This window comes from Boleophthalmus pectinirostris, unplaced genomic scaffold, assembly GCF_026225935.1.
Source record: "Boleophthalmus pectinirostris isolate CB_2022bp ecotype Guang Dong unplaced genomic scaffold, ASM2622593v1 HiC_scaffold_2, whole genome shotgun sequence".
Classification (NCBI taxonomy): domain Eukaryota; kingdom Metazoa; phylum Chordata; class Actinopteri; order Gobiiformes; family Gobiidae; genus Boleophthalmus; species Boleophthalmus pectinirostris.
The window spans coordinates 26,251,606-26,272,111 of record NW_026571152.1 but is presented as its reverse complement, the minus strand read 5'-3'; the positions used below and the strand labels follow the sequence as shown (position 1 = coordinate 26,272,111).

General features: G+C 37.7%; 2 protein-coding genes across 2 annotated transcripts; one reads left to right on the top strand and one right to left on the bottom strand.

Moving 5' to 3' along the window:
• The first annotated feature begins 1,949 nt into the window (after nucleotides 1–1,949).
• On the top strand, nucleotides 1,950–9,355 carry map1lc3b (microtubule-associated protein 1 light chain 3 beta). The gene is made up of 4 exons (XM_020934824.2): nucleotides 1,950–2,201; nucleotides 5,842–5,897; nucleotides 7,442–7,548; nucleotides 8,296–9,355. Exons 1-4 carry the CDS (start codon nucleotides 2,162–2,164, stop codon nucleotides 8,471–8,473), a joined length of 381 nt encoding a protein of 126 aa, XP_020790483.1. The 5' UTR covers nucleotides 1,950–2,161; the 3' UTR covers nucleotides 8,474–9,355.
• A 1,133-nt stretch (nucleotides 9,356–10,488) lies between these two features.
• zcchc14 (zinc finger, CCHC domain containing 14) lies at nucleotides 10,489–19,242 on the bottom strand. Its single transcript, XM_055155893.1, is given in 12 exon segments — nucleotides 10,489–10,615; nucleotides 10,713–11,147; nucleotides 11,150–11,812; nucleotides 12,176–12,328; nucleotides 12,411–12,508; nucleotides 13,903–14,000; nucleotides 15,078–15,537; nucleotides 15,636–15,672; nucleotides 17,655–17,827; nucleotides 17,902–17,963; nucleotides 19,031–19,102; nucleotides 19,174–19,242. Coding segments are annotated over 12 exon segments (2,376 nt in total). The 3' UTR covers nucleotides 10,489–10,559.
• Nucleotides 19,243–20,506: the final 1,264 nt, after the last annotated feature.

The following is a 20,506-nucleotide window of genomic DNA, read 5'->3' as shown; positions in this document are numbered from 1 at the left end:
CATTGTAGTTAGCTCCTCCCTTCAGACAGATATGAGGCAGTGTCCTCCAGCATCTGACCAAAACTGAAGAAGCAGCTTGGATGAGCTGCGAAACGTATTCGACCAAAAATAAACTTGAGTCCATTTGACAAATTGAATTTGCCTTTTCTTCTACGTAAGGGTTGAAGCATAAAAAGCCCCGAGTTGATGAAACTGACATCCACAGATACAATAGCTCCATCTGCTGGCCTAAACTAATAATCACATCTTAAAATGCTTTTCTATGACAATGACAAATCATTTTGAGGTTCCTTTTATTCACCTTCCTTTTTTTTTTTTTTTTTTTTTTTTTTTTTTCGCAATATTGAATCGAGTGCGCTTTAAGCCATGTTAAAGTGCTGCTACCTCAACAAAAACATACCAGGAATTGTGTTTTAGTTTCACTTAACACATGTTGGTGTAATCCTGGATTATTGGGTTGGCTGCATCTCTAAAGATCAAAATGCTCTGTTCCACCTTGTGATATCTCGAAGTGGTTTTCAAGTTAACAGCTGCCCCTTTTCACTGGGTTTTTGATCTCCAAACACCTTCACTGGCATCATTTGGATAATTTCGCACTAGAAATTCTAGAAATCTCTACTGAACAAAAGGTAAAAGGCAGCTGTTCATTAGAAAACTACAGTTTCATGACATCATAAGGTGGAACAGATCATTTTGTGGTTTCAAGATGTAGACTGACTAATAATACAGGATTACTCAAACACATGTGAATGAAACAAAATACAACTCTGTGTATGTTTTTGATGGTGTAACAGCATGATAACATGGCTTTGAGCTCACATATCAATTTTGTGAAATATTTAAACTTAATATTTCTATGTTCTATTTCGAATCAACTCAAACGTTAACAGCAGGAAAACATAGTGATGCTGTTGGTTATGATTAAAGGCATATGTGGGAGCTCCCCTTTGGTTATGTCTGTCGTGTCACACTAAATCGTGTCAAGGGTGAGCTCTTTATTGAAGAGAGCTTTGCCCCTGCAGCAGTGGTGGTAAAGGTCCGGTCTAAGGGCATGGAAGCAGCATGCAGGGCAGCTGAACATGGGCCTTTAGCCTATTTTTAGAAGGAATGTTCTTTATTTAGTTAGGGTTAGCAGAAAGAACTGTGTTTTGAGAAACGTGAGCTAATGATATTTAAAATAAAAATCAACAAATGGAAACAAAAAACGAATTGGGTTTTACCTAACTAACAGACAAGCTATCACAACTGTAATCTAGAATCTACTGTCACCATTGACCTATTGCACATCTGATCTGTTATAATGTAGTTTCCTTATCACATAGGCCTACTTACAGGAGTTGTTTTGTTTTATTCACACATGTTTAACATAAAAACTCAGGATATTTAGGCTGGGATCTCTCAAACAAAACAGTTTCACCTTTGATATCATGCGGTAATACAGAAAGTGCTCCATACACCTTTACTAAATTACTGGATGATTTCAGTCCTGGAATTGTCAATCTCTACTGAGCAAAAGGTAAGAAAGTAGCCGAGTTATTATCTTCAAAACTAGCGCTTCATGACATCACAAGGTGGACCAGAGCATTTAGAGCTTTGGAGATGTGGACAAACTAATAAAAAAGGATTACTCAAACACGTGCGAATGAAATAAAACACAACTCCAGGTTTGTTTTTGATAAGGTACAATGTCTTAAAGCTCACAAGAGTCAATTTTGCGCAGTATAGGACCTTTAATGTCTAATTTGAATCATCACGCTTTGTTTAGTTTTTATCTATTTCTTTTGACGCATACACAAAATAAATCCGAATCTTCTTTTTACCACACAACATAAAATAAAACGTGCCAAAGTGGCTCTTTTGTGCCTTTGGGGGGCAGATGGGGCAGATAGGCGCGGTGACATCACGGGTCAGCTGACTGGTTTGTTTTGCTGGAGTCGCTCAGATAAAAACACAGCCAGTTTGAAGGAAGCGACGACACAGAAGCCACAGCTAAACTAGGCCCGAGACTTTTAAAGCGAACCAACCGCACAGCAAATCCACGTAAACCTACTTTTTATGCGTTTAAGATTTTGTATTTTTTACATTTTACATAGTTTTATTATTTGATATCATTGCTACCTCAGTTTTTACTTAGCCTACTGCCAGCTGACTTTGACGCAATATGCCTTCAGAGAAAACCTTCAAACAAAGAAGGACGTACGGTGAGTGTTTTGCGCACATTAAAGCTCTAGTCAGCATACTTTAATCTTTTATATTTTTATGTTAACAATCGCGATGATGACATTTCTAGGCAAGCAAAACAACCCCGATGGCGATCTAGACGAGCTGGTGGCCTGACGCGCGAGCTTATATGTTTTTCTCTCGCTAAATTACCGCCATGGTTAAATAAATCATGTATATTTTACAAAGTACGAATCAGTACAGTAGGCCTGGTTACATAAACAAAGGTCTGTGCCTGTGCCAGAGTAGCCTATCCAAAAATATACCCTACTCTGGATCCAAGCTTTATTGTTATTGTCATTTTATTATTTATTTTATTTGTTCAGATTCATCTTGTAGCAGGCCACGAACACACGTTTACGCGTAATGGCGCATGCTGTTGTCTGAACTAAATATATTCGCTTGTAAGGTTTGCAGTTGTGTTTGTAGGCCATCAGAGCCAGAGGAAAACAAAGTGGTGTCGAAATGCAGAGGAGAGCTGCAGGATTGGGGGATGGGGCAGTTGGACGGGTTTAAAGAGGGTCACAAAAGCGTTACTCTGAGCTCCTGACTGTCCCAATTCGCCATGTCACAGTCTTATTTTGTCCATTAAGTTACATTACAGATTTGTAGCTCTATACATACACTAAGCCTGTATCTTATGTAGCCTAGCAGGTCTATTAAAATTTTAATATAACTTTGAAATAACTTATTCAACAACACACGTGTATAGTTTAGTTTCCTTTTTGTTTTGTCTCGAGGTTACAAGACGTTTCGTTTTTGCCAAAAGACGAGTTCATAAACTTCCGGTACAGTGAACTCCTATTGGTTAAAACATTCTTACACAACTTGTGCACGTGAGAACAAGTTCAGAGAAAAAGAAACATATCACCACGTGCTCTGAGGCCTATAGGACCACTGCGCCAAAGAAAACCCCAAAATATGAAGATGACATGGCTGAATCTGGACAAAAACACTCTACTAGTCTGGCAAGCTTTTAAAGTGGTTACTAAGTCTGTAACATGTGAACTATTTTGATATGAAATTTGTTTATACATTGTTTACTGGCCCACTTTAACTTTGTCAACTTCACTCATTTTTTAATCTATGTTGTAAATTGGATAAACAGAAGTCAATCCTTTTATAAGCGTATTTCCCTAAACCAGGCTCAGAACAATACGTCCGCTGTCTCATCAAAATGAACAAACTGGAATATACCCAAACACTTAGATGGATTCAACTGCTGACTAATTCCCCTTTTTAAAACGCACTAAGAAATTCCTAGTGTTTGGTAATGACTGTGTGCTTCCTTCTTTTAGTAAATTATTTAAAACTGAGTGACTCAGAGGCTGTTTATCCCTTTGTCTGTGTCACAGGCCGTACATACTCCACCTTGAACGACAGGGCCAAAGACAAACCGTGTGATTGACTATGCACCAGAAGATGTTGATTTTGTTTAGTCACAGTAAGGAGTTGCACCGATTAAACCAGGACTAGTCCAGGAACTGAACCAGGACAGAATCAGGACTTAAGACAGGGCCTAAACAACGGATTGAACCAGGGACTGAACCAGGTCTAAACCAGGGACTAAACCAGCTCTAAACCAGGACTAAACTAGGTCTGAACCAACACTAAACCAGGTCGCATTTAGGGGATAATTTATGAGCTTCCAATGACTTTTTTCAAAATTTTAATTATCTCCTAGTTTACTCTTTGTATAGTATTGTTTTCAAAAGCCACACATATTTTACTGCTATCAAAATGGAAATATGAACCCATCCCTCCTTTTCTAAATCTACTAAAATTGTTTTCATTGTCTATAGAAGATGATAACAAAAAGAAAAATACTATATTTAGGTAATTTGTCACAACTGTGACATCTGTTTTTGCAGTTGAACTCTTTTAACCTTGAAGGAGAAGTGCAAAGAGGGGTCAGTGAAATAAATTACAAATTTGTGGAAAATACTTACTTTCACAAAATAGTTTTGTTGTTGCTCAATATTAGAAACAACATTATTTTATGTAACACCCATTTTAAATGATCAGGCAGTTGTGCTGTAATATGTCTTAACAATACTTTTTTTTTTTTTTTTATTACACAGTAGTTAAAACATTTCATTTTCTGCTAAAAGAATGTAGACTTGCAAAACAATTGTATGTTGGGTGCATCTATTTTTTCATAATTCACACTTAATATTCAACTTTGACAAACTTTATTGATCCACAAGGGAAATTATTTGGGCACAGTAGCTCACACATCACAATATAATATAATAACAAAGCGAAAAATAGAAGTTATAATAATAAATTCAGATAAGAAGCAAAAATTGCAAGAGACTGGTATCAAATATGGAATAATTATACAAATGTATGTGAGCAAGTTAAAAAATATTGAAATATAGTAATACAAATATACTTCAGCCAGTGCACTTGCACAAGAAGTGGTTTTGGGAAAGCTCATTATGATTACACCAGTTTATTCCTCTAAGTACTCTTTGTTTTCCGACTGTGTTGTTTTCAGTTTGAGTTTTTAGAGCTGTAATATCTGCTCACTAGGTCACACTGCCACAAACCTGTTTAACCTGATGCCATCTTCATGCCCACAACAGTGGAGTTCATATAGAAACTCAGCATTTACATTCAGCTGCTTTACATACATTTGTTTGTAATAAGCTTGATGCCAATGTGCCCAGTGTTGTTAATCTTTAGTCAATTACTGTGTATTTGCATTGTTTATGCTCCTTGCCTTTGAAGTTATGATGAACTAAAAATATCAGTTGGCAAGATAATATAACAGATAATTAAGCCTGTCACAATAATTACTGTACTGACTTATCGTTCCATTTATGAAAGATACAGATACAGAACAGTATATTTTGGGGCTTAAAGGTGCATTGTGTAATTTTTCTGGTGGAGGGTCTGTCAAATGCTTTTCTCCGTTGAGATGTGATTGCTTAGTCTGGAATGTTTCACAGTATGGCATTAAACCTTTCTATCTTCATGGAGATCAAACCAGATCAATTTACAGGTCAGATCTGTGGAGAGGAAACCGCTCACAGTCAGAATGCTTGTTTTTAGGGATGTAACGATATCCAAATCTCTCATTAATATATTGTCACTTTTAGGACACTTTTTGCTTTTAAAATACCTTGACAAGATTTTGGTGCAAATGATTACTGTCAGAATCTCAAGAATTCAAGTAAAAAATACATTTCTTCATGTTGAATGAATCATGGGACATGTAGTTCCCAATGTTTATAAGCTGTTCCTACTGAAGAACAATTCATTTAAGCAAAGGAACCTATAATTTGATATATTGTGGCAGCTCTCAATATTATTGTGAGACTTTTGACAATATGATATCACGATATTTTGGTTATTGTTACATCCCTACTTGTTTTTCTAGGTATTTTTGAGCAGTAAAACCACCTGTAATTGAAAAAAGTGTAAGGAAGAACAGTTTAAAGTCATACTGTGGAACATTATAGACAGTGCAATGACCTTTAATATTTATGTTAATGTTTATCTGTAGCAATTTTACGCACTCCAAATGTTGTTATTGTGACAGGTCTATAAATAATGAGCAGTTTTCTACAGGTTTTAAGCACTTACAATGATTAATAATGTTTTTTCCCCCCACAGAACAAAGAGTAGAAGATGTCAGACTGATTCGGGAGCAGCACCCAAACAAGATTCCTGTAAGTTCAAATCACATTATTATAGACCAAACCCAGCACAGTGTCTCTGCAGTGGTTTTGAGTCTCCTTTAAGTAGTTTGAGTTTATGAGCAATGCGGCACACAGGAAGCCAGGGTGGATGCGGTCGTAACCATATTTCCTGTTGATGCATAAAAGATTAGACGATTGAATGTGACTCAAAAAAAAAAATACAGCCGTTTGTATGCAAATTAGCTCAGCGTCGGAAAAGATGGTACTGAGCCTTTAGCAGTGTTTGCATCAGGTGTGCCTTGGGTTTAGGCGAATGTCTCCTAGCAACAGTGGTGGATGAAGTACTCAATTTTGTTACTTAAGTAAAAGTACAGGTACAAAGGTAAAAAGTTAGTCAAGTAAAAGTAAAAGTATCACATGAAAAGATCTACTTAAAGAGTAAAAAGTAAAAGTATTTTGCGAGATTTTTGAACAAATAAAGGATGAAAGGTAATGATTTTGATAAAGAATTTAGCATATTTTAAGATTTTAAGTGATTAAGTTGATTTCTTAATATTTCTATCTGTTTTTGTTTATTTGGTTAGCCAGAAGTTAGGACGTTAACTCTAATTAAATTTGTTTAAAACATAGCAGGCCTCAAACCATAAAGAAAAGTACTTTTTACTTTTCAGTCCAGATCTAAAATGTAGTGGAGTAGAAAGTACAGATACATATTCTCAAATGTAGTGAAGTAAAAGTTAAAAGTGTCCACTGTAAAATGTACTTAAATACAGTACAGATACCTAAAATTTGTATTTTTACTTTTGTACTTCATTATCTTCCATCACTGCCTAGCAACATGTAAACACATCGTCCATTGTCCATCTGGTGACAGTAGAAACGTGCACTGTGAGCTTAGTGTCTGTTGCCCTGTGGCTGATGTGCCATGTCATTCCCTGGGCACAGAGGAATGGGGCAGATGCACAGTGTCAATGTAACCTGAGTCTATGAGGCAGTACACGGGGGGAGGGGGAAAAGGGCAGCTCTAATACTGGGAGCTATTATGTTGTCTGGTTGTAATAACTATGGCTAATTCTTCTTTTGTAATGTTGGTGTATTTATGTGTTCATTCATTTACATTATTTAGTGTCACTACAGTTTATTTTGATGTAATCTGTCATCGTTTTGCATCAGTACTTGGGTTTAATCAAGGTTATTGGTGTATAGTTACATGTAATGCAATAATCCACTGCAGTAGGAGACCCCATCGTCCTTCTTCTAACAATTATTATTTTATAAGTTCAAAAGTCAGCATTTTTATTTAATTTATTTTTATTAGTTGACTAGTCCATCTATTATTTTTATCAATATACAGTAATATTTTAAAATAAAAGATCAGCCTCTTACTGTTGAAGCATAATGTATATCACATGGAGCCACTGATGCACTCACTCTACGATTTTATTTTAATATTTTCATTACAAGTTGATTATTCTGATTAGTCATTGCAGATTGACTTCAAACATGAGGCAGAACAGTGTTGCAGTCTGTGTTCTTTTATTCAAACCAGACCTTCTTAATGTGTCCCTCTGCAGGTCATCATTGAACGGTATAAAGGAGAGAAGCAGCTGCCCATCCTGGACAAGACCAAGTTCCTGGTGCCAGATCACGTTAACATGAGTGAACTCATCAAGATCATTAGGTAAATCTCTTTATATAATGAAATACATGTTTGAAATTACAGTTTATGTGAAATGTAATAAGGTAAGTCATTATTTCTTTCATATTCAAGGTCAAAATATATTTCTGTTCATGTCCTAAAAGAGCAACATCAATGTAATGCATGATCTGAAATCTTGCATTTAAATGGCCTATATTGCAGTTTTATTTTGTGATCTATGTTATAATGTTGTTTCCTCATTTAAAACATACCTGGAGTTGTGTTTTGGTTCATTCACACCCTGCATAGTTAGGCTGAGTTCTTCTCTCAAACAGATAACTCTTTGTTGCAGCTTGTGAGAGAGCGTGAGAGAGATACTTTGTTGATCCCGAGGGAAATTCATTTGGATTGTGATGTCATGTGGTAATACAGGAAGTGCTCGACTGTTTTTAAACTCAATGCACCTTCACTAGAATCGTTTAGTAATTCCAGGGCAAAAATTGTCCCATCTCTACTGAACTAAAGGTAAAATGTAGCTGCTAACTTGAAAACTACCACCACATGATATCACAGGGTGGAACAAAGCATCTTTAGCTTGAGAAATGTAAATGGAGTAATATTAAAGGGTTATTCAAACAAAACACAACTCCAAGTATCTTTTTGAGGAGGTAACAACATTATAAAATGACTAAAAACTCACAACAGCCAACTCTGCGTAATATAGGACCTTTTAAAAGACTGTCTTGCACTTTCTGATTCCTTTATGTCTTTGTGCTTGTTGACCACTAGGAGGCGCCTCCAGCTAAACTCAAACCAGGCATTCTTTTTGCTTGTGAATGGCCACAGCATGGTGTCTGTGTCCGCGGCCATCTCTGAGGTGTATGAACGCGAGCGTGACCAGGACGGCTTCCTCTACATGGTGTACGCCTCCCAGGAGACTTTCGGCTGTGCCACCATCCCGCAGTGAACCGCCTTTTCACAACAACATTTGGACAATGCTAGTTTTAGGCCCCCTCCACCCTCTCCCCCCCCTTTTGAGTTGTACCCATAATCCTGACTGTAATCCGCCCAGTAGCCCCAGGAGTTGACCAAAACAGTAGAGAAAGCTGCTTTTTATTATCTGACAACAGCCCTCCTATATCACCAGTCACAGAGGCTATTCCCAGTGTTGTAATCCCTTTATTTTAATGTACATATGTTTTTATGTAGCAATATTGGCATATTTATAGGAATTCTTGGAGGAGGGTTTGCCATTTTCCCCAGTCTACTTTTGCCACAGGAAGGATCTTTAATACCAAGTTTATCATTCCCATTGGTGTCATTGCCTCCCGCCTTGTTTAGTCTGAAGCATTTTCACTGTAAAATGAAGATGTTAGGAAACAGCTTGATGATTGTAGCTTGGGTGTGCGTATCTGTCAACTTTGAATTTAAAGGGGAGTATAACCAAGTTTGGACACACTACAAGCTTGGTGACTGTGTGAATGGATCTTGATCAAAATGCTTATAATATAGATATAAAAACTCTTATATATTGCTTTGATAGCAGTGGGTTTGGGGAAAGCTTAAGAAGGCCACAGACTCTGTAAATTGGTCGTTCTCGTCTTTCTCATCTTTCACAATCAGGTTTTATATCAGTGTTTTATTTAGTTTCTTTAATTTGTCGTGGATTTTACTTGATTATATGTAAACTACAGTTGGTGTGAGTGTCGGAGGGGCGGAGCATGTCCCAGTGCTGTCTGTTCTTCTGCCTGCCCCTCTGGTTCATCTGCACATCCAAAAACAGCAATATCATACAGCCGCTTGTGTATTTATGTTGTTTTTGTAAACTACAATAAAGAAAAAAAAATAAGGGTGTTTTTTCTCTTCACTATTCTGTGGTTCTGTGAAAACCCCTCATATTACCAAGAACAGGACTCTACAGATGATTGAAGACACAATGACACACCGCATCAAATTTGTATTTTTCAAAAAAAAAAGAAAAGAAAAAAGTTGCATTGAACAAATCCGTTTAACACATCCCCAACTGTAGTATATAAAGTTTTACATTTAAAATGGCATAATTCAGCTCTTTTGCAGAACACTGTAAAGTGTTGTGAAGACATTAAACATAAAACTCCTGTTAGAAGCAAAAGAAAAAAACATGTGAAGACAGGTGTAAAATGTACCTGAGCTAAAGACTGCTGGTTAATAAAATTGAGTTATAAACATTTTGACGGTAAAAAAGCGATTTTGCACTAATATTAAACAATCACACATGAACTATTAAACATTTTTAGAATCATCAATTATAAATAAAAGTTCAATATCCCTGTGCTGCTCCCTCCAGGGGAACAGCTATCTGAAGGACCAACAGCCCTTGTGTCTGTCGACTACTGGAACCAGCCCAGATACTTTCACTACAGCTCTAACTTCAAGAACTCAGCATATGAACAATAATACACTGAACATCAGCAAAAACACAAAAATTTAAAAATGGCACATGAAAAATTCTGTTCCTGATATGTTAAATACTTACACAGATGTTGAAAACCAAATTATTACCTTACTCCAACCATGAGGAGTTTTTTTTACACTGTATGTAAACCTGAGACTGCCACTGTCTCTGTAGTGCAGGTGAAGCATGACGATGACACGACAAACACATAATTATGAAAAAGATGAGAAGAAGATTGTAAGGCTTCACCCTTTGCAAACTGTAACCTCGTTTGGACAAAATGTACACTTAAAATTGTTCTAATACTCTGATGCTTTTAAAGTAAACATGCCTAACCTACATACATCTATATACTGTAAATAAACTTTGATATGTAATTATTAAAAGTGCAGCAGAAGAGATGTGTGCTCCTACAACAGATTTGTAGGCAAAGGCCCGGCTTAGGACAAATACTTTTCACTCATTAAGTTTTATGTAATAGCTGTAAAAGCTTCCAGCCACCATGCAATGTAACTCTGGTTGTGTAACCTGTAAATATTGACAAATGTCTCAATGTTTGTGCCAAATTCACAGCAAATACAGGGTACGGCTGAAACAGTATTATGCTACCCCCTGCTGTTTAGTCTCCAGAGTCCTTGGTGTCGCTGTGAGCACTGTACTTTAGTCGAAACATACCTGAAAAATACAGAAAAGATCATTTCAATTGGAAAACATCTGCCATCATCTTTTCATATTCTTGTCTTAGTAGAGTAGGGGTTAGTATTGGTCAAACCTTGCTGCGCTGAGTCCATGGATGGCTGTTTACAGTCTTCTGCCCTGTGTCCACTGGTGCCGCAGTTATAACACGACAAATTACCTGCCATCTGTTTCTGGCCTACATTTCCCAGCATGCCCTGGAAATGGCTCTGCTGCTGGTCATGCGACTGTGGGCTGTGGTGATATACAGGCGGGACCATCATCGGGTAAGGGAAGGGCGTGGCTCCATTACCAGTAGAGGTGGAAGAGGCGATAAGGGGGCTCAGGTGGAGCAGGGGTCCCAGAGTGAAGAGTGAAGGCCCAGGTGTGAACTGCTGTAGGTAACCGGCTGTGGCGTACCCAGGCAATGCCCCGTACGCCCCGCAGTTACCACGACATCCACATGAGCTACAGACACATGCCGAAGGGGTGTGGTCAGACGTCCCGCAGTCTAGCGATGGAGCAGAAGCAGAGGAGCTGGAGGTTGGGGGTAGTAGTTTGTTCGAGGAATTGTACTACCAGTCGCCATAAGTCCAGACTGAGGCTTCGAGGTGGAACAAGAAGACACTAGGGGGCACGAGTAGGGTCCCGATGCTGTGGGGGAGGATGACGATGAAAGGTGGAAGTGCACAGGGGGGTGAGATACATGATGGTGGCTGTTGGAAGTGGACGTTAAAGCTGAACTGGTCTCAACCATCAGCCCTACTGTCCCACTCACCATACCACGACAGACCACAGACTCCTGCTGACGTCCAGGAGGAGACCCATCTATGTTTAGACCTGGAAACAGGGTCTCCAGTCTCACCCCCACCCCGACCCCAGTGCCAAACCCGGCTCCAAAGACCAGGGGCTTGGAGCGGTCGTCAGGGGGAGGAGGTGGGGGTCTGGGTTTGCGTGGTGTGGTGAGGATTCGAGCAGGGTTGGACAGCGGAGAGAGAAGATTCTGCTGAGGGAAATTGGGCTGTAGTGGGAATGAAGTTTGAGGGACACTGAAGGATGGGGGAGGAGGATCTGTCTGTACGGGTAAGACCTGCGCTGTGGGGCGTGTGGAGCCAGAGGGACAGCTAGAGTTCAGGACATAGAAACTGGATCTGTCCTTCTCTGGACTGGCTCCAAGGTTATCTGGACCAGACACACCTGAATATGGAGCAAAAAAATGAAAAATGAGACAACAATGTAACAATGTACCAATCAAATCAGTGTCTTCAGAGCAGTGATGGGTAGAATACTTTATATTTGTTTTTTATGCATTTATTTATCACTGATCAGAGAAGGAAAAATTAAACTTGCACACACCACAAGAGCAGTGTTTTATATTTTTCTCACTAATGTAGTGCAGTTTGAAGCCTAAATTGTGTGATCAAGTACCACTGATTTTAGAAAATTTACTGTATTCTGAAATGAAAATGAAAAAGTAACTGTACTGTATTTATGTATGTATTCTCTGTACATGTATTCATTGACTTCCCAACACTGCTTCCGTGTGTAATGAGAACTAACGTCTATGGAAGTCTCGGCTTCTGTCAAAAGTGGCGTCACAGCAGAGCGGGGTGCGAGGGGAGCAGGGGGAGCTGGAGTATCCTGAGGAGGAGCTACTGTCTGTAGATACAGGGGGATGGTGGGTCCCTGCCTCCACTTCAACTCTCAACTCAGCTGTAAACACATACTGTAGTTTGATTTGGACAAATAAGAAGCATTTGAAAGGAAACAGCATTATCAGTGTCAGATGGTTTACCTGCATTTGAGGTGTGGTGAGAGGAGGGTCCCATGTAACTGGAGGGAGTCACTCTGGCTATTCCACTGCACAACCTCTTCTCCATTTTCATCTCCCTGCTGGAGTCATGGAGACTATATTAAAATACCTGGCTTCATCATTTGTCTCTAATGCATACAGCCTAATGACCCCAGTGGAAGCAAATACATACATGAAACATGGCATCTACATATGGAATAAGAACATTATTGCAGAGAAGGAATGTTTGTTTCTTAATGTGAGATGGGAAGGGAAACTGTGAAGTTCCTTTGTTTGTAAAACATTAAGTGAAAGGTATAACTCAAAACCACTTATTTTCAGGCAAATCAACCATTCTGGGAAGAATCACAGTTTGCATAACAAACTCATACATTTTAAAAGCCTTGAGTTCACACAGTGTTAATGGCCTAAAACAAACACTCCACCTGGACCTTCAGTGATATTGGCTTCAGCTTTGAAACAGCAAATGCTCGGTCTACTCTCTGTCAGCCAATATCTCCCAGCAGCAGCTTTACTCTACTTTGTAATTAGTAACAGAAATCTAGGCAGGCTTTGAAATGTGGCTTGCTTGTTACCACCAAGAGTAAATCAGACAGATACCAGCTGTGTGTTTACACAGAAATAGCTTTCACTTTAACTGGGGTGAATGTTAGTCAAGTATTTTAGGGAAAATCAGAATGATAAAGTAAAGATAACCCCAATGTCCAGCATGCCAAAGATAAGACATGGCCAAATACAAGTGTACTGTTACTCCACCACCAGGGGGAGACACAGCACATACAGTATACCCTGTATTGGTGCTCTTGTCATCTTCATGGAAAACCACTGCTGGATGTTTCCTTTGAGATCTCTGTTTAAACATGCACACACATGTGCCTGGTCTAACAGAGTTGATATTCAGAATGGAAACTTGATTGAGTGATAAGTCCAGGATTACATTAGGAAAACAGAGCGTCTATAGCTTGCAGTTGTTTTTAAGTTTGTGAATGTATTTTAGATCATTATCTGGTCATGTACATGTTATCTCTCACCTCTAGTTAACTATTGACACTTTTTAGCCTAAAAGCAGCTGTTGATCAGTGTTTCTGTTAATTGTTAATAGGGCAAAGTATCAGATATACTATACTGACCTAAACCTGCCCCACGCCTGGTGCCAGTAAGTCTAAGGTGACCTATTTTATTCAAATGTTTGCAGGTCAAATACATTACACTAGAATCAGTTACATAAATGCTGTGGTAAAAGAAAAGGTTTCATTTGAGAGAAAGTTCTGAACCATTTTCTACTATAAAACCCTCTCTTAATTTTGTCCAGATGTGTTGGCAGAGTTTGATCCCGTGAGAATAGAAAAGTATGTACAGTACAATAACTTATGATTGGTAAACCTGTCATTCAAGGAGCCATAGTTCAGAGTCAGACTAGAAACAGATAACAACAGCTATCTTGAATTTCTTACTATTATAAACAACTACTTACTCCACAGATTTCTGCAGCTCAAGTTGAGTCTTCAGCTTCTTTTTAGCTCCTTGGGTAAGATCGTACTTGTTCAGATCCTCCTCTGTCAGCGCCAAGAACTACAGAAAATACATAAATGTTTTTTAGTTAAAAAGGGCAAAACAAAATAAAAAAAAATAAAAAATGTTTCATAAACTCAATGGAGTCTTGTTACCAGAGTTGGAAAGTAATACTAAATAGTACGGTAATGTAATGTTTTATGTAACCAAGTAGATATTTTTGAGTGATTGTACTTTTCCTGAGTTGTTTTTGAAACCTGCCCTTGAACTTGTAGTATAATTGTAGCATATTTTTGTAATGAATTACATTTCAATCATGGATGTTACTGAGTTTATGTTTCTGCTCCTTTCTATATCTGCAGGCACACATGCACTGCCGAGTCTGCCCTGACTGGCCAGAATTCAAAAAAGTATTTTTAATGACTAAATACAGTTTAATCGATCCAAGTTTTGTATGAATCATATAAAATGCTTCTAAAATTGTGTTAAAAAGTAACTACTAACAAGTACTTTGAGTAATATTTTGCATGTATATTTTTTAAAAATGTACTTATATCTCCTATACTACACAAAATTTACTCTTATGAGCTTTAAGCCATTATAGTATGCTGTTGCCTCATCAAAAACATTTATTATTAGTTTGTCTACATATCCAAAGCTCAAAATGCTCTACTCCACCTTGTGATGTCATGAAGTAGTATTCAAGTTAACAGCTCCTTTTACCTTTAGTTCAGTGGAGATGGGCAATTTCATAGCTGAAATAACCCAAACCATTCTAGTGAAGGTGTATGAAGTGTAAAAACGCAGAGGAGCACTTTTTGTATTACCGCATGACATCACAAGGTGGAACAGGGTGTGTGGAACAGGGAGAGAAGAACTTGTGTTTTAAACATGTGCGAATGAAACAAAACACAACTCCAGGTTTGTCTGTGATGAGTAAACAACAAACAACAGTATAACATAGATCAGAAAATAGTGTAATATGGGCCCTTTAAGTACAAGTTATGGCAGCAGTACTACACATTTTTAGTCTACAGTATTTTTAGTTAAGTACAATTTTTCCATACCCTTTTCCACGATTCCTTATTATAGACAACAATGACAGAAAACCACAAAAGATCTCTGACAACAAAGTACCTCCTCCATGGTGAGCTGCTTAAAGACGGGGTAGTATTTGTGGAGACGCAGTTTTCGGAGCCAGTCCAGGATGCCATTTTGCTCCGGGGCACTGGTTTGGGACTGCGCTGGCGGTAGCTGATGGGACGGAGGTCGAGAGGGGAAATGGGAGTAGGAAAGATTTGGGGAATGGGCTTGGGAGAAGGATAACGACTGACAGTATGGAAGCGGGGCACTAGCCTGACTGGTGGGTGTATGTAGGTGAGGCTGGGGGTATGGGTGCTGGGCAGGTGGGTGGGTGGGGGGGTCGGCTGTGCCCGGGTGGGGTGGAGTCATAGGGGGGAGATGGAGGGAGTGGGGAGGGTGAGGAAAGGCCTGGGGGAGAGAGGGAGGGAGGGATGAGATCGGGAGAGAGGGACGGGTCATTACAGAAGTGTGGGTGCTCACAACTGGCAGCACACTGGCCACTTTATAAACAGGCCTGAGAGAGAAGAAAAGAAGAGAAGGATTGATGAAAAACAATAAAAGACATAGAAGTAATAAAAAAAATACATAAAACAATAAATAATAACATTGTACCTGTTGACTCCCTTGTGCTGCATCATAAATCCAGGATCTGAGTGAAGAAAAACAAATATTGAGATGCCATAAGTCTGTAATAAAGGTCTATTAAAATGTTTAAATTTTTTATTATATTATTTACGACTGATGGTGACGCGTGGTAATGAACGTGAGTATGTACAAAGTCCTCAGTAATAGGACCTTAGTCAACTAGTCAAACAATTATTCAAGAAATTATGAATTAGATAAATGTTACTGACTGAACACTTTTAGATGGAGAATATTGACAAATAAAGTGTATCACTGAGGGAAATCAGAAATGGTCTTTGTTATAAAGGTCTTTTGGTATGTGGTGGAAACTCCTGTGAGCTTTAAGCCATGTGAGAATGTTACCTCCTCAAAAACAAGTCCAGAGTTGAGTTTTGTTTCATTCACACATAGTCTGTCTGCATCTCAAAAGCTCAAAATGCTCTGTTCCACCTTGTGATGTCATGAAGTGGTAGTTTTCATGCTAACAGCTACCTTTTTTACCATTTGTTCTGTAGTGATCGACTTTTTTTTTCCAAATTATTCTAGTGAATGTATGGAGCATTTTCTGATTGAGAAAAGAACTCAGCCTAAATATGCAGGGTTTGTGTGTTAAACATGTGTGAATGAAACAAAACACAACTCCAGGTCTGTTTTTGATGTAGAAACAACATGATAAGACAGTAAAACACTGTAACATGAGCTCTTTAATAGTCACGATGATTCCAATTAACTGCTGCAGTGCTACAATATAATACAAGAAACTCTGAGACATGGATATATGTTTTTCCATTCTCTCTGGGATCTCCTATCTCTAATTTCAGCGCATGAGATTATAAATAACGAGATGAAGTCACAGTCATAGAGATCAATGGCTCTTACACTCTCCAACATGAAGTCACAGGCATCCAGCACAAACGAGCCATAGCAAATACCAGACCAAAATAGAAACAGCTCTTTCTGACACCTTCACAACACAGACTCAAATACTCTCTGCAGATGCCCTCATTAATGTTGTTAGTTCAGTAATAAAAATAACATAATAAAAAAAAATTACAGCCAAGATGAGTGAAGTGTCTTACCTTAAGGACACAAAAACCTTATGCACAGGTCAGAGCTGGGCTTTGTGAGCGGGTTGTCACTGTTGTTCACCAGGTGTGTGCCAAAATATTGAGATATTGATATATCGTATCCGTTGAATGTGATGATACAGTATCGATATTGTGGGCTGCTGTATCGAGAGTATTTTTTGGTACATTTTACTACATTATTTTGTAACAGTGCTACAGTTTTTGTTTTTTCAAAGTAAGGAAACTCATTTGTGGGACACATTTGACATTTTTACTGTTCTGGTGATTAAAATGGTGTGTTTCATATTAACTTTGCACAAGAAGTGGTTTAACAAAGACTTTTAGTGTCACAGCCATAATTTTGCCATTATTTTTACTGAACCCTATCGAATTGATTTGAAATATATTGTATGGAATCGTATCGAATCAAAAGCTCACTGTATCGAGATATGTATCGTATCATGGCACCAATATCAAGGTATGTATCGTATTGGCAACTTCTTAACGATACCCAGCCCTACTGTTCACTGTAGAAATCCACTGAAATGTATCCAATAGTTTGTTTTATATTTTAGGTTTTTTATTAATGTTTTTACATATATAAATTCTTTGCTAAATTATAGTGATTAGGTCTGTCTCATTTGATATCGATGGCGTGTTATAAATGATGCATACATACACTACCAGTTAACGGTTTGGATTCACAAGTATTTAGTTTTTTCTTTATTTTTACTACTTTTTACTACTTTTTACATTTTAGATATATCAAATCATCAATGTCAAATATATGAAGCAAGATATATGGAATTATGTAGTGAAGAAAAAAAATTAAATCACTCGAAGCAAAGGAAAAGGTAGCTACACTGAAAATTTGAACACTGAACACTGAATGAGATGGTGTGTCCAAACTGCATATGACACAGGTAGGTAATGCACTTACTAGAGCTGGGGGTGTATGAACATGTTGTTGCCGTAGTAACAGTGGGCTGTGCGGGGGGCAGAGGGTGCAGTGGGTTTGCGGTCGGGAGAGACGATGGGAGAGACTGGGTGCCCGTGAAAAACACCTGGACGCTGTGGTGCTGGAGCATATGTGGGGGCAGCGTGCCCAGACACCTGGAGAAATCAAAACATTTTACAGAAACACAATGTAATTTCTGTAGGAACACAATGAACCGGATGATACCCACCTCGGATCCATGTTCTGAGGAAGGAATTTCTCTACTTCTTCATCAGAAAAAGCTTGTGAGAGCTTTAAGGGAAATATTTTCATCAGTTAAATGTTCTCTATGACAGGCTGAGCTACTCATTTTACTAAAACACAGATAAGGTCATTATATTTAAGATTTTTGCAAAAACATTCAAACCTGATTTCCAGTTTGGCCATTTTTTAGGTTTAAAATGTGACTTCCTGGTTGGAAATTGTGACATCAGACAAGGGCAATTCATAACTGTTACCTAGACCTGTGCATAGAAATTATTATCTGACAAACACCTGATAAGCACCTTTATTTTGTTGAAAATATGTTTAAAGTATCAGAAAATCTTTGGACAGATTTCCCACTAGTGTGATGTTATTAATATGTTCATTAATATATTTAATTAATGTATATCAAAGCTTGTACTAACTTGGTGCACTTCAAAAAACAATATAAAAATCTAATCTTACAGAAATACCAAGAAGACTAGATCCACTAGATCTACAAGTCTTCACAAGTAAACCATGACTACTAACTAAACATGTTTTTCTTTAACATTTTATTTAACATTACCTTTTATTTTGATACGATCATAAACGATACATTTTGTTTTTATCATTATTATTAGTTTGCACGACTATAAACAAAAACAAAAAAAAATCTTACATTTTTTCATTATCATTTTGGTTTATTTTGTATGATCATAAACGATAAACTTCTGTGCCTTCGTTAACATTATTATTAGTTTGTCCGACCATAGACGGACGTTTGTTTTAATACATTTTGTCTCTTATACATACAGTAAGTCGTAAGTGAAATTGTAAATGCAAACTTGCTGTTCATACGCTACTTTTCTTTCTTGAAATTCTGTCATTGTTGAAAAGGGTTAGGCATCATAACTATTTTTTACTTCAGCCTAAACCTTTTCTCTCATGATTTTCAACATGTTTTTTTTCAGCTTTTCTTCACTAATTGCTTCTTAATTTGTGGAAACCTATAATTTATAGTTTATAATTAAATAATTATAATCCCACCAAATTAAGACAAAATTAGAGAATCATAAAAGACATACACACTTTGCAGCCTTGGGCACATTTGTTGAGAATTGTAAATTCCTGACCTGGGTAAGCAGTTCTGTCACTTCTTGCTCAGTTCGAACAACAGAAGACACAAATCCATCTGACCAGTTTGTCTGTAAAGGGTCAAATTATGTGACTTGAAATAGTATGAAACATTTATTTTATTTTTGTTTGATTAATTTACCTCAAATACAAGCTCAGTGGTGTCTTCAGACTTGCGTGTGACTCCTCTCAGTATGACCCTCTCGATCATCACTGAAACAATTTAAAATATATTATGTGAAATACAAATATCAGTCAGATTACACAAGGACATAAAAATTAAAGAGCTCATATTACACCATTTTTAATCTATGATATAATGTTGCTTCCTCATCAAAAACTTGCCTGGAGTTGTGTTTTGTTTCATTCACACATGGTTAACAGATAAATCCTGCATATTTCCACATTTTCAGGAAGTGCTCCACTGTGTTTTGAAACTCTATACACCGTCACTAGAATCATTTGGATGATTTTTAGCCCTGGAATTGCCAATCTCTACTGAACTAAAGGTAAAAAGGGGGCTGTTACTGACTAAATGTTGTTGGTGTTTTATGTAAATAGGCTCTTTAATGTCGTGCAGATGGAAAGTAGCTCGTAGCTAAATCTGGCGCAGAGCATCTTTTCTCTGTTGAGATGATAAAGTTTTCTGTGCACTGTCCTTGTTTTAAATAAATAAATAAATAAAATAAAATAAACAACTACAGGACATCACAAAGAGGAACAGAGCATTTTGAGCTTTGAAGATGTAGACAAACTAATAATAAAGAGTTTCAAACATGTGTGAATGAAACAAAACTCAACTCCAGGTATGTTTTTGAGGAGGTAACAATGCTTGAAGCTCACAAGAATACTTTTTGTGTAATACAGGACATTTAAGTGGATAAATTTTGCATAATATAGGACATTTAAGTGGTAATATCAAGTTATATTTCTTTAAACTGGGCTCTCTAAACAAATCCCAAATAAAAGAAGTAAACTACACTACCAGGATTGACATATATCAACGTGGGAAGAGAAACACAAACTGTCATGTCTTTCTTTTAGCACACTTTATGTAATAGTCAGAAGTGATTATTGGAAACTCTATACACCACTTAAAATGTATTTCTGTAAAGCATGTCCTTAAATTATCAAAAGCTTTAATAGTGGCCCACTTGTTTGCAGATTCAGCTTTCACCAGTCTCTTTCTGCATAAATCTAGTTCAGTCATGGCATTACAGTGAAAACATGCCTCAGGTGTACAGGCAGGTTGGGACTGCTCCTCTAGCATTACACTTGTGTCATTAGATACAAACTGAGCTAAAAATGTGGGGAAGTTATGTAGGTGGGTGAAGGTTCAGACAAATGCCTAGACATTGATTTGGACCCTAAACAAGATCAAATTTAAAGAGCCCATATTACACTGTTTTATAATGTTGTTTCCTCATTAAAAACGTACCCAGAGTTTTGTTTTGTTTCAGTCACACATGTTTAAC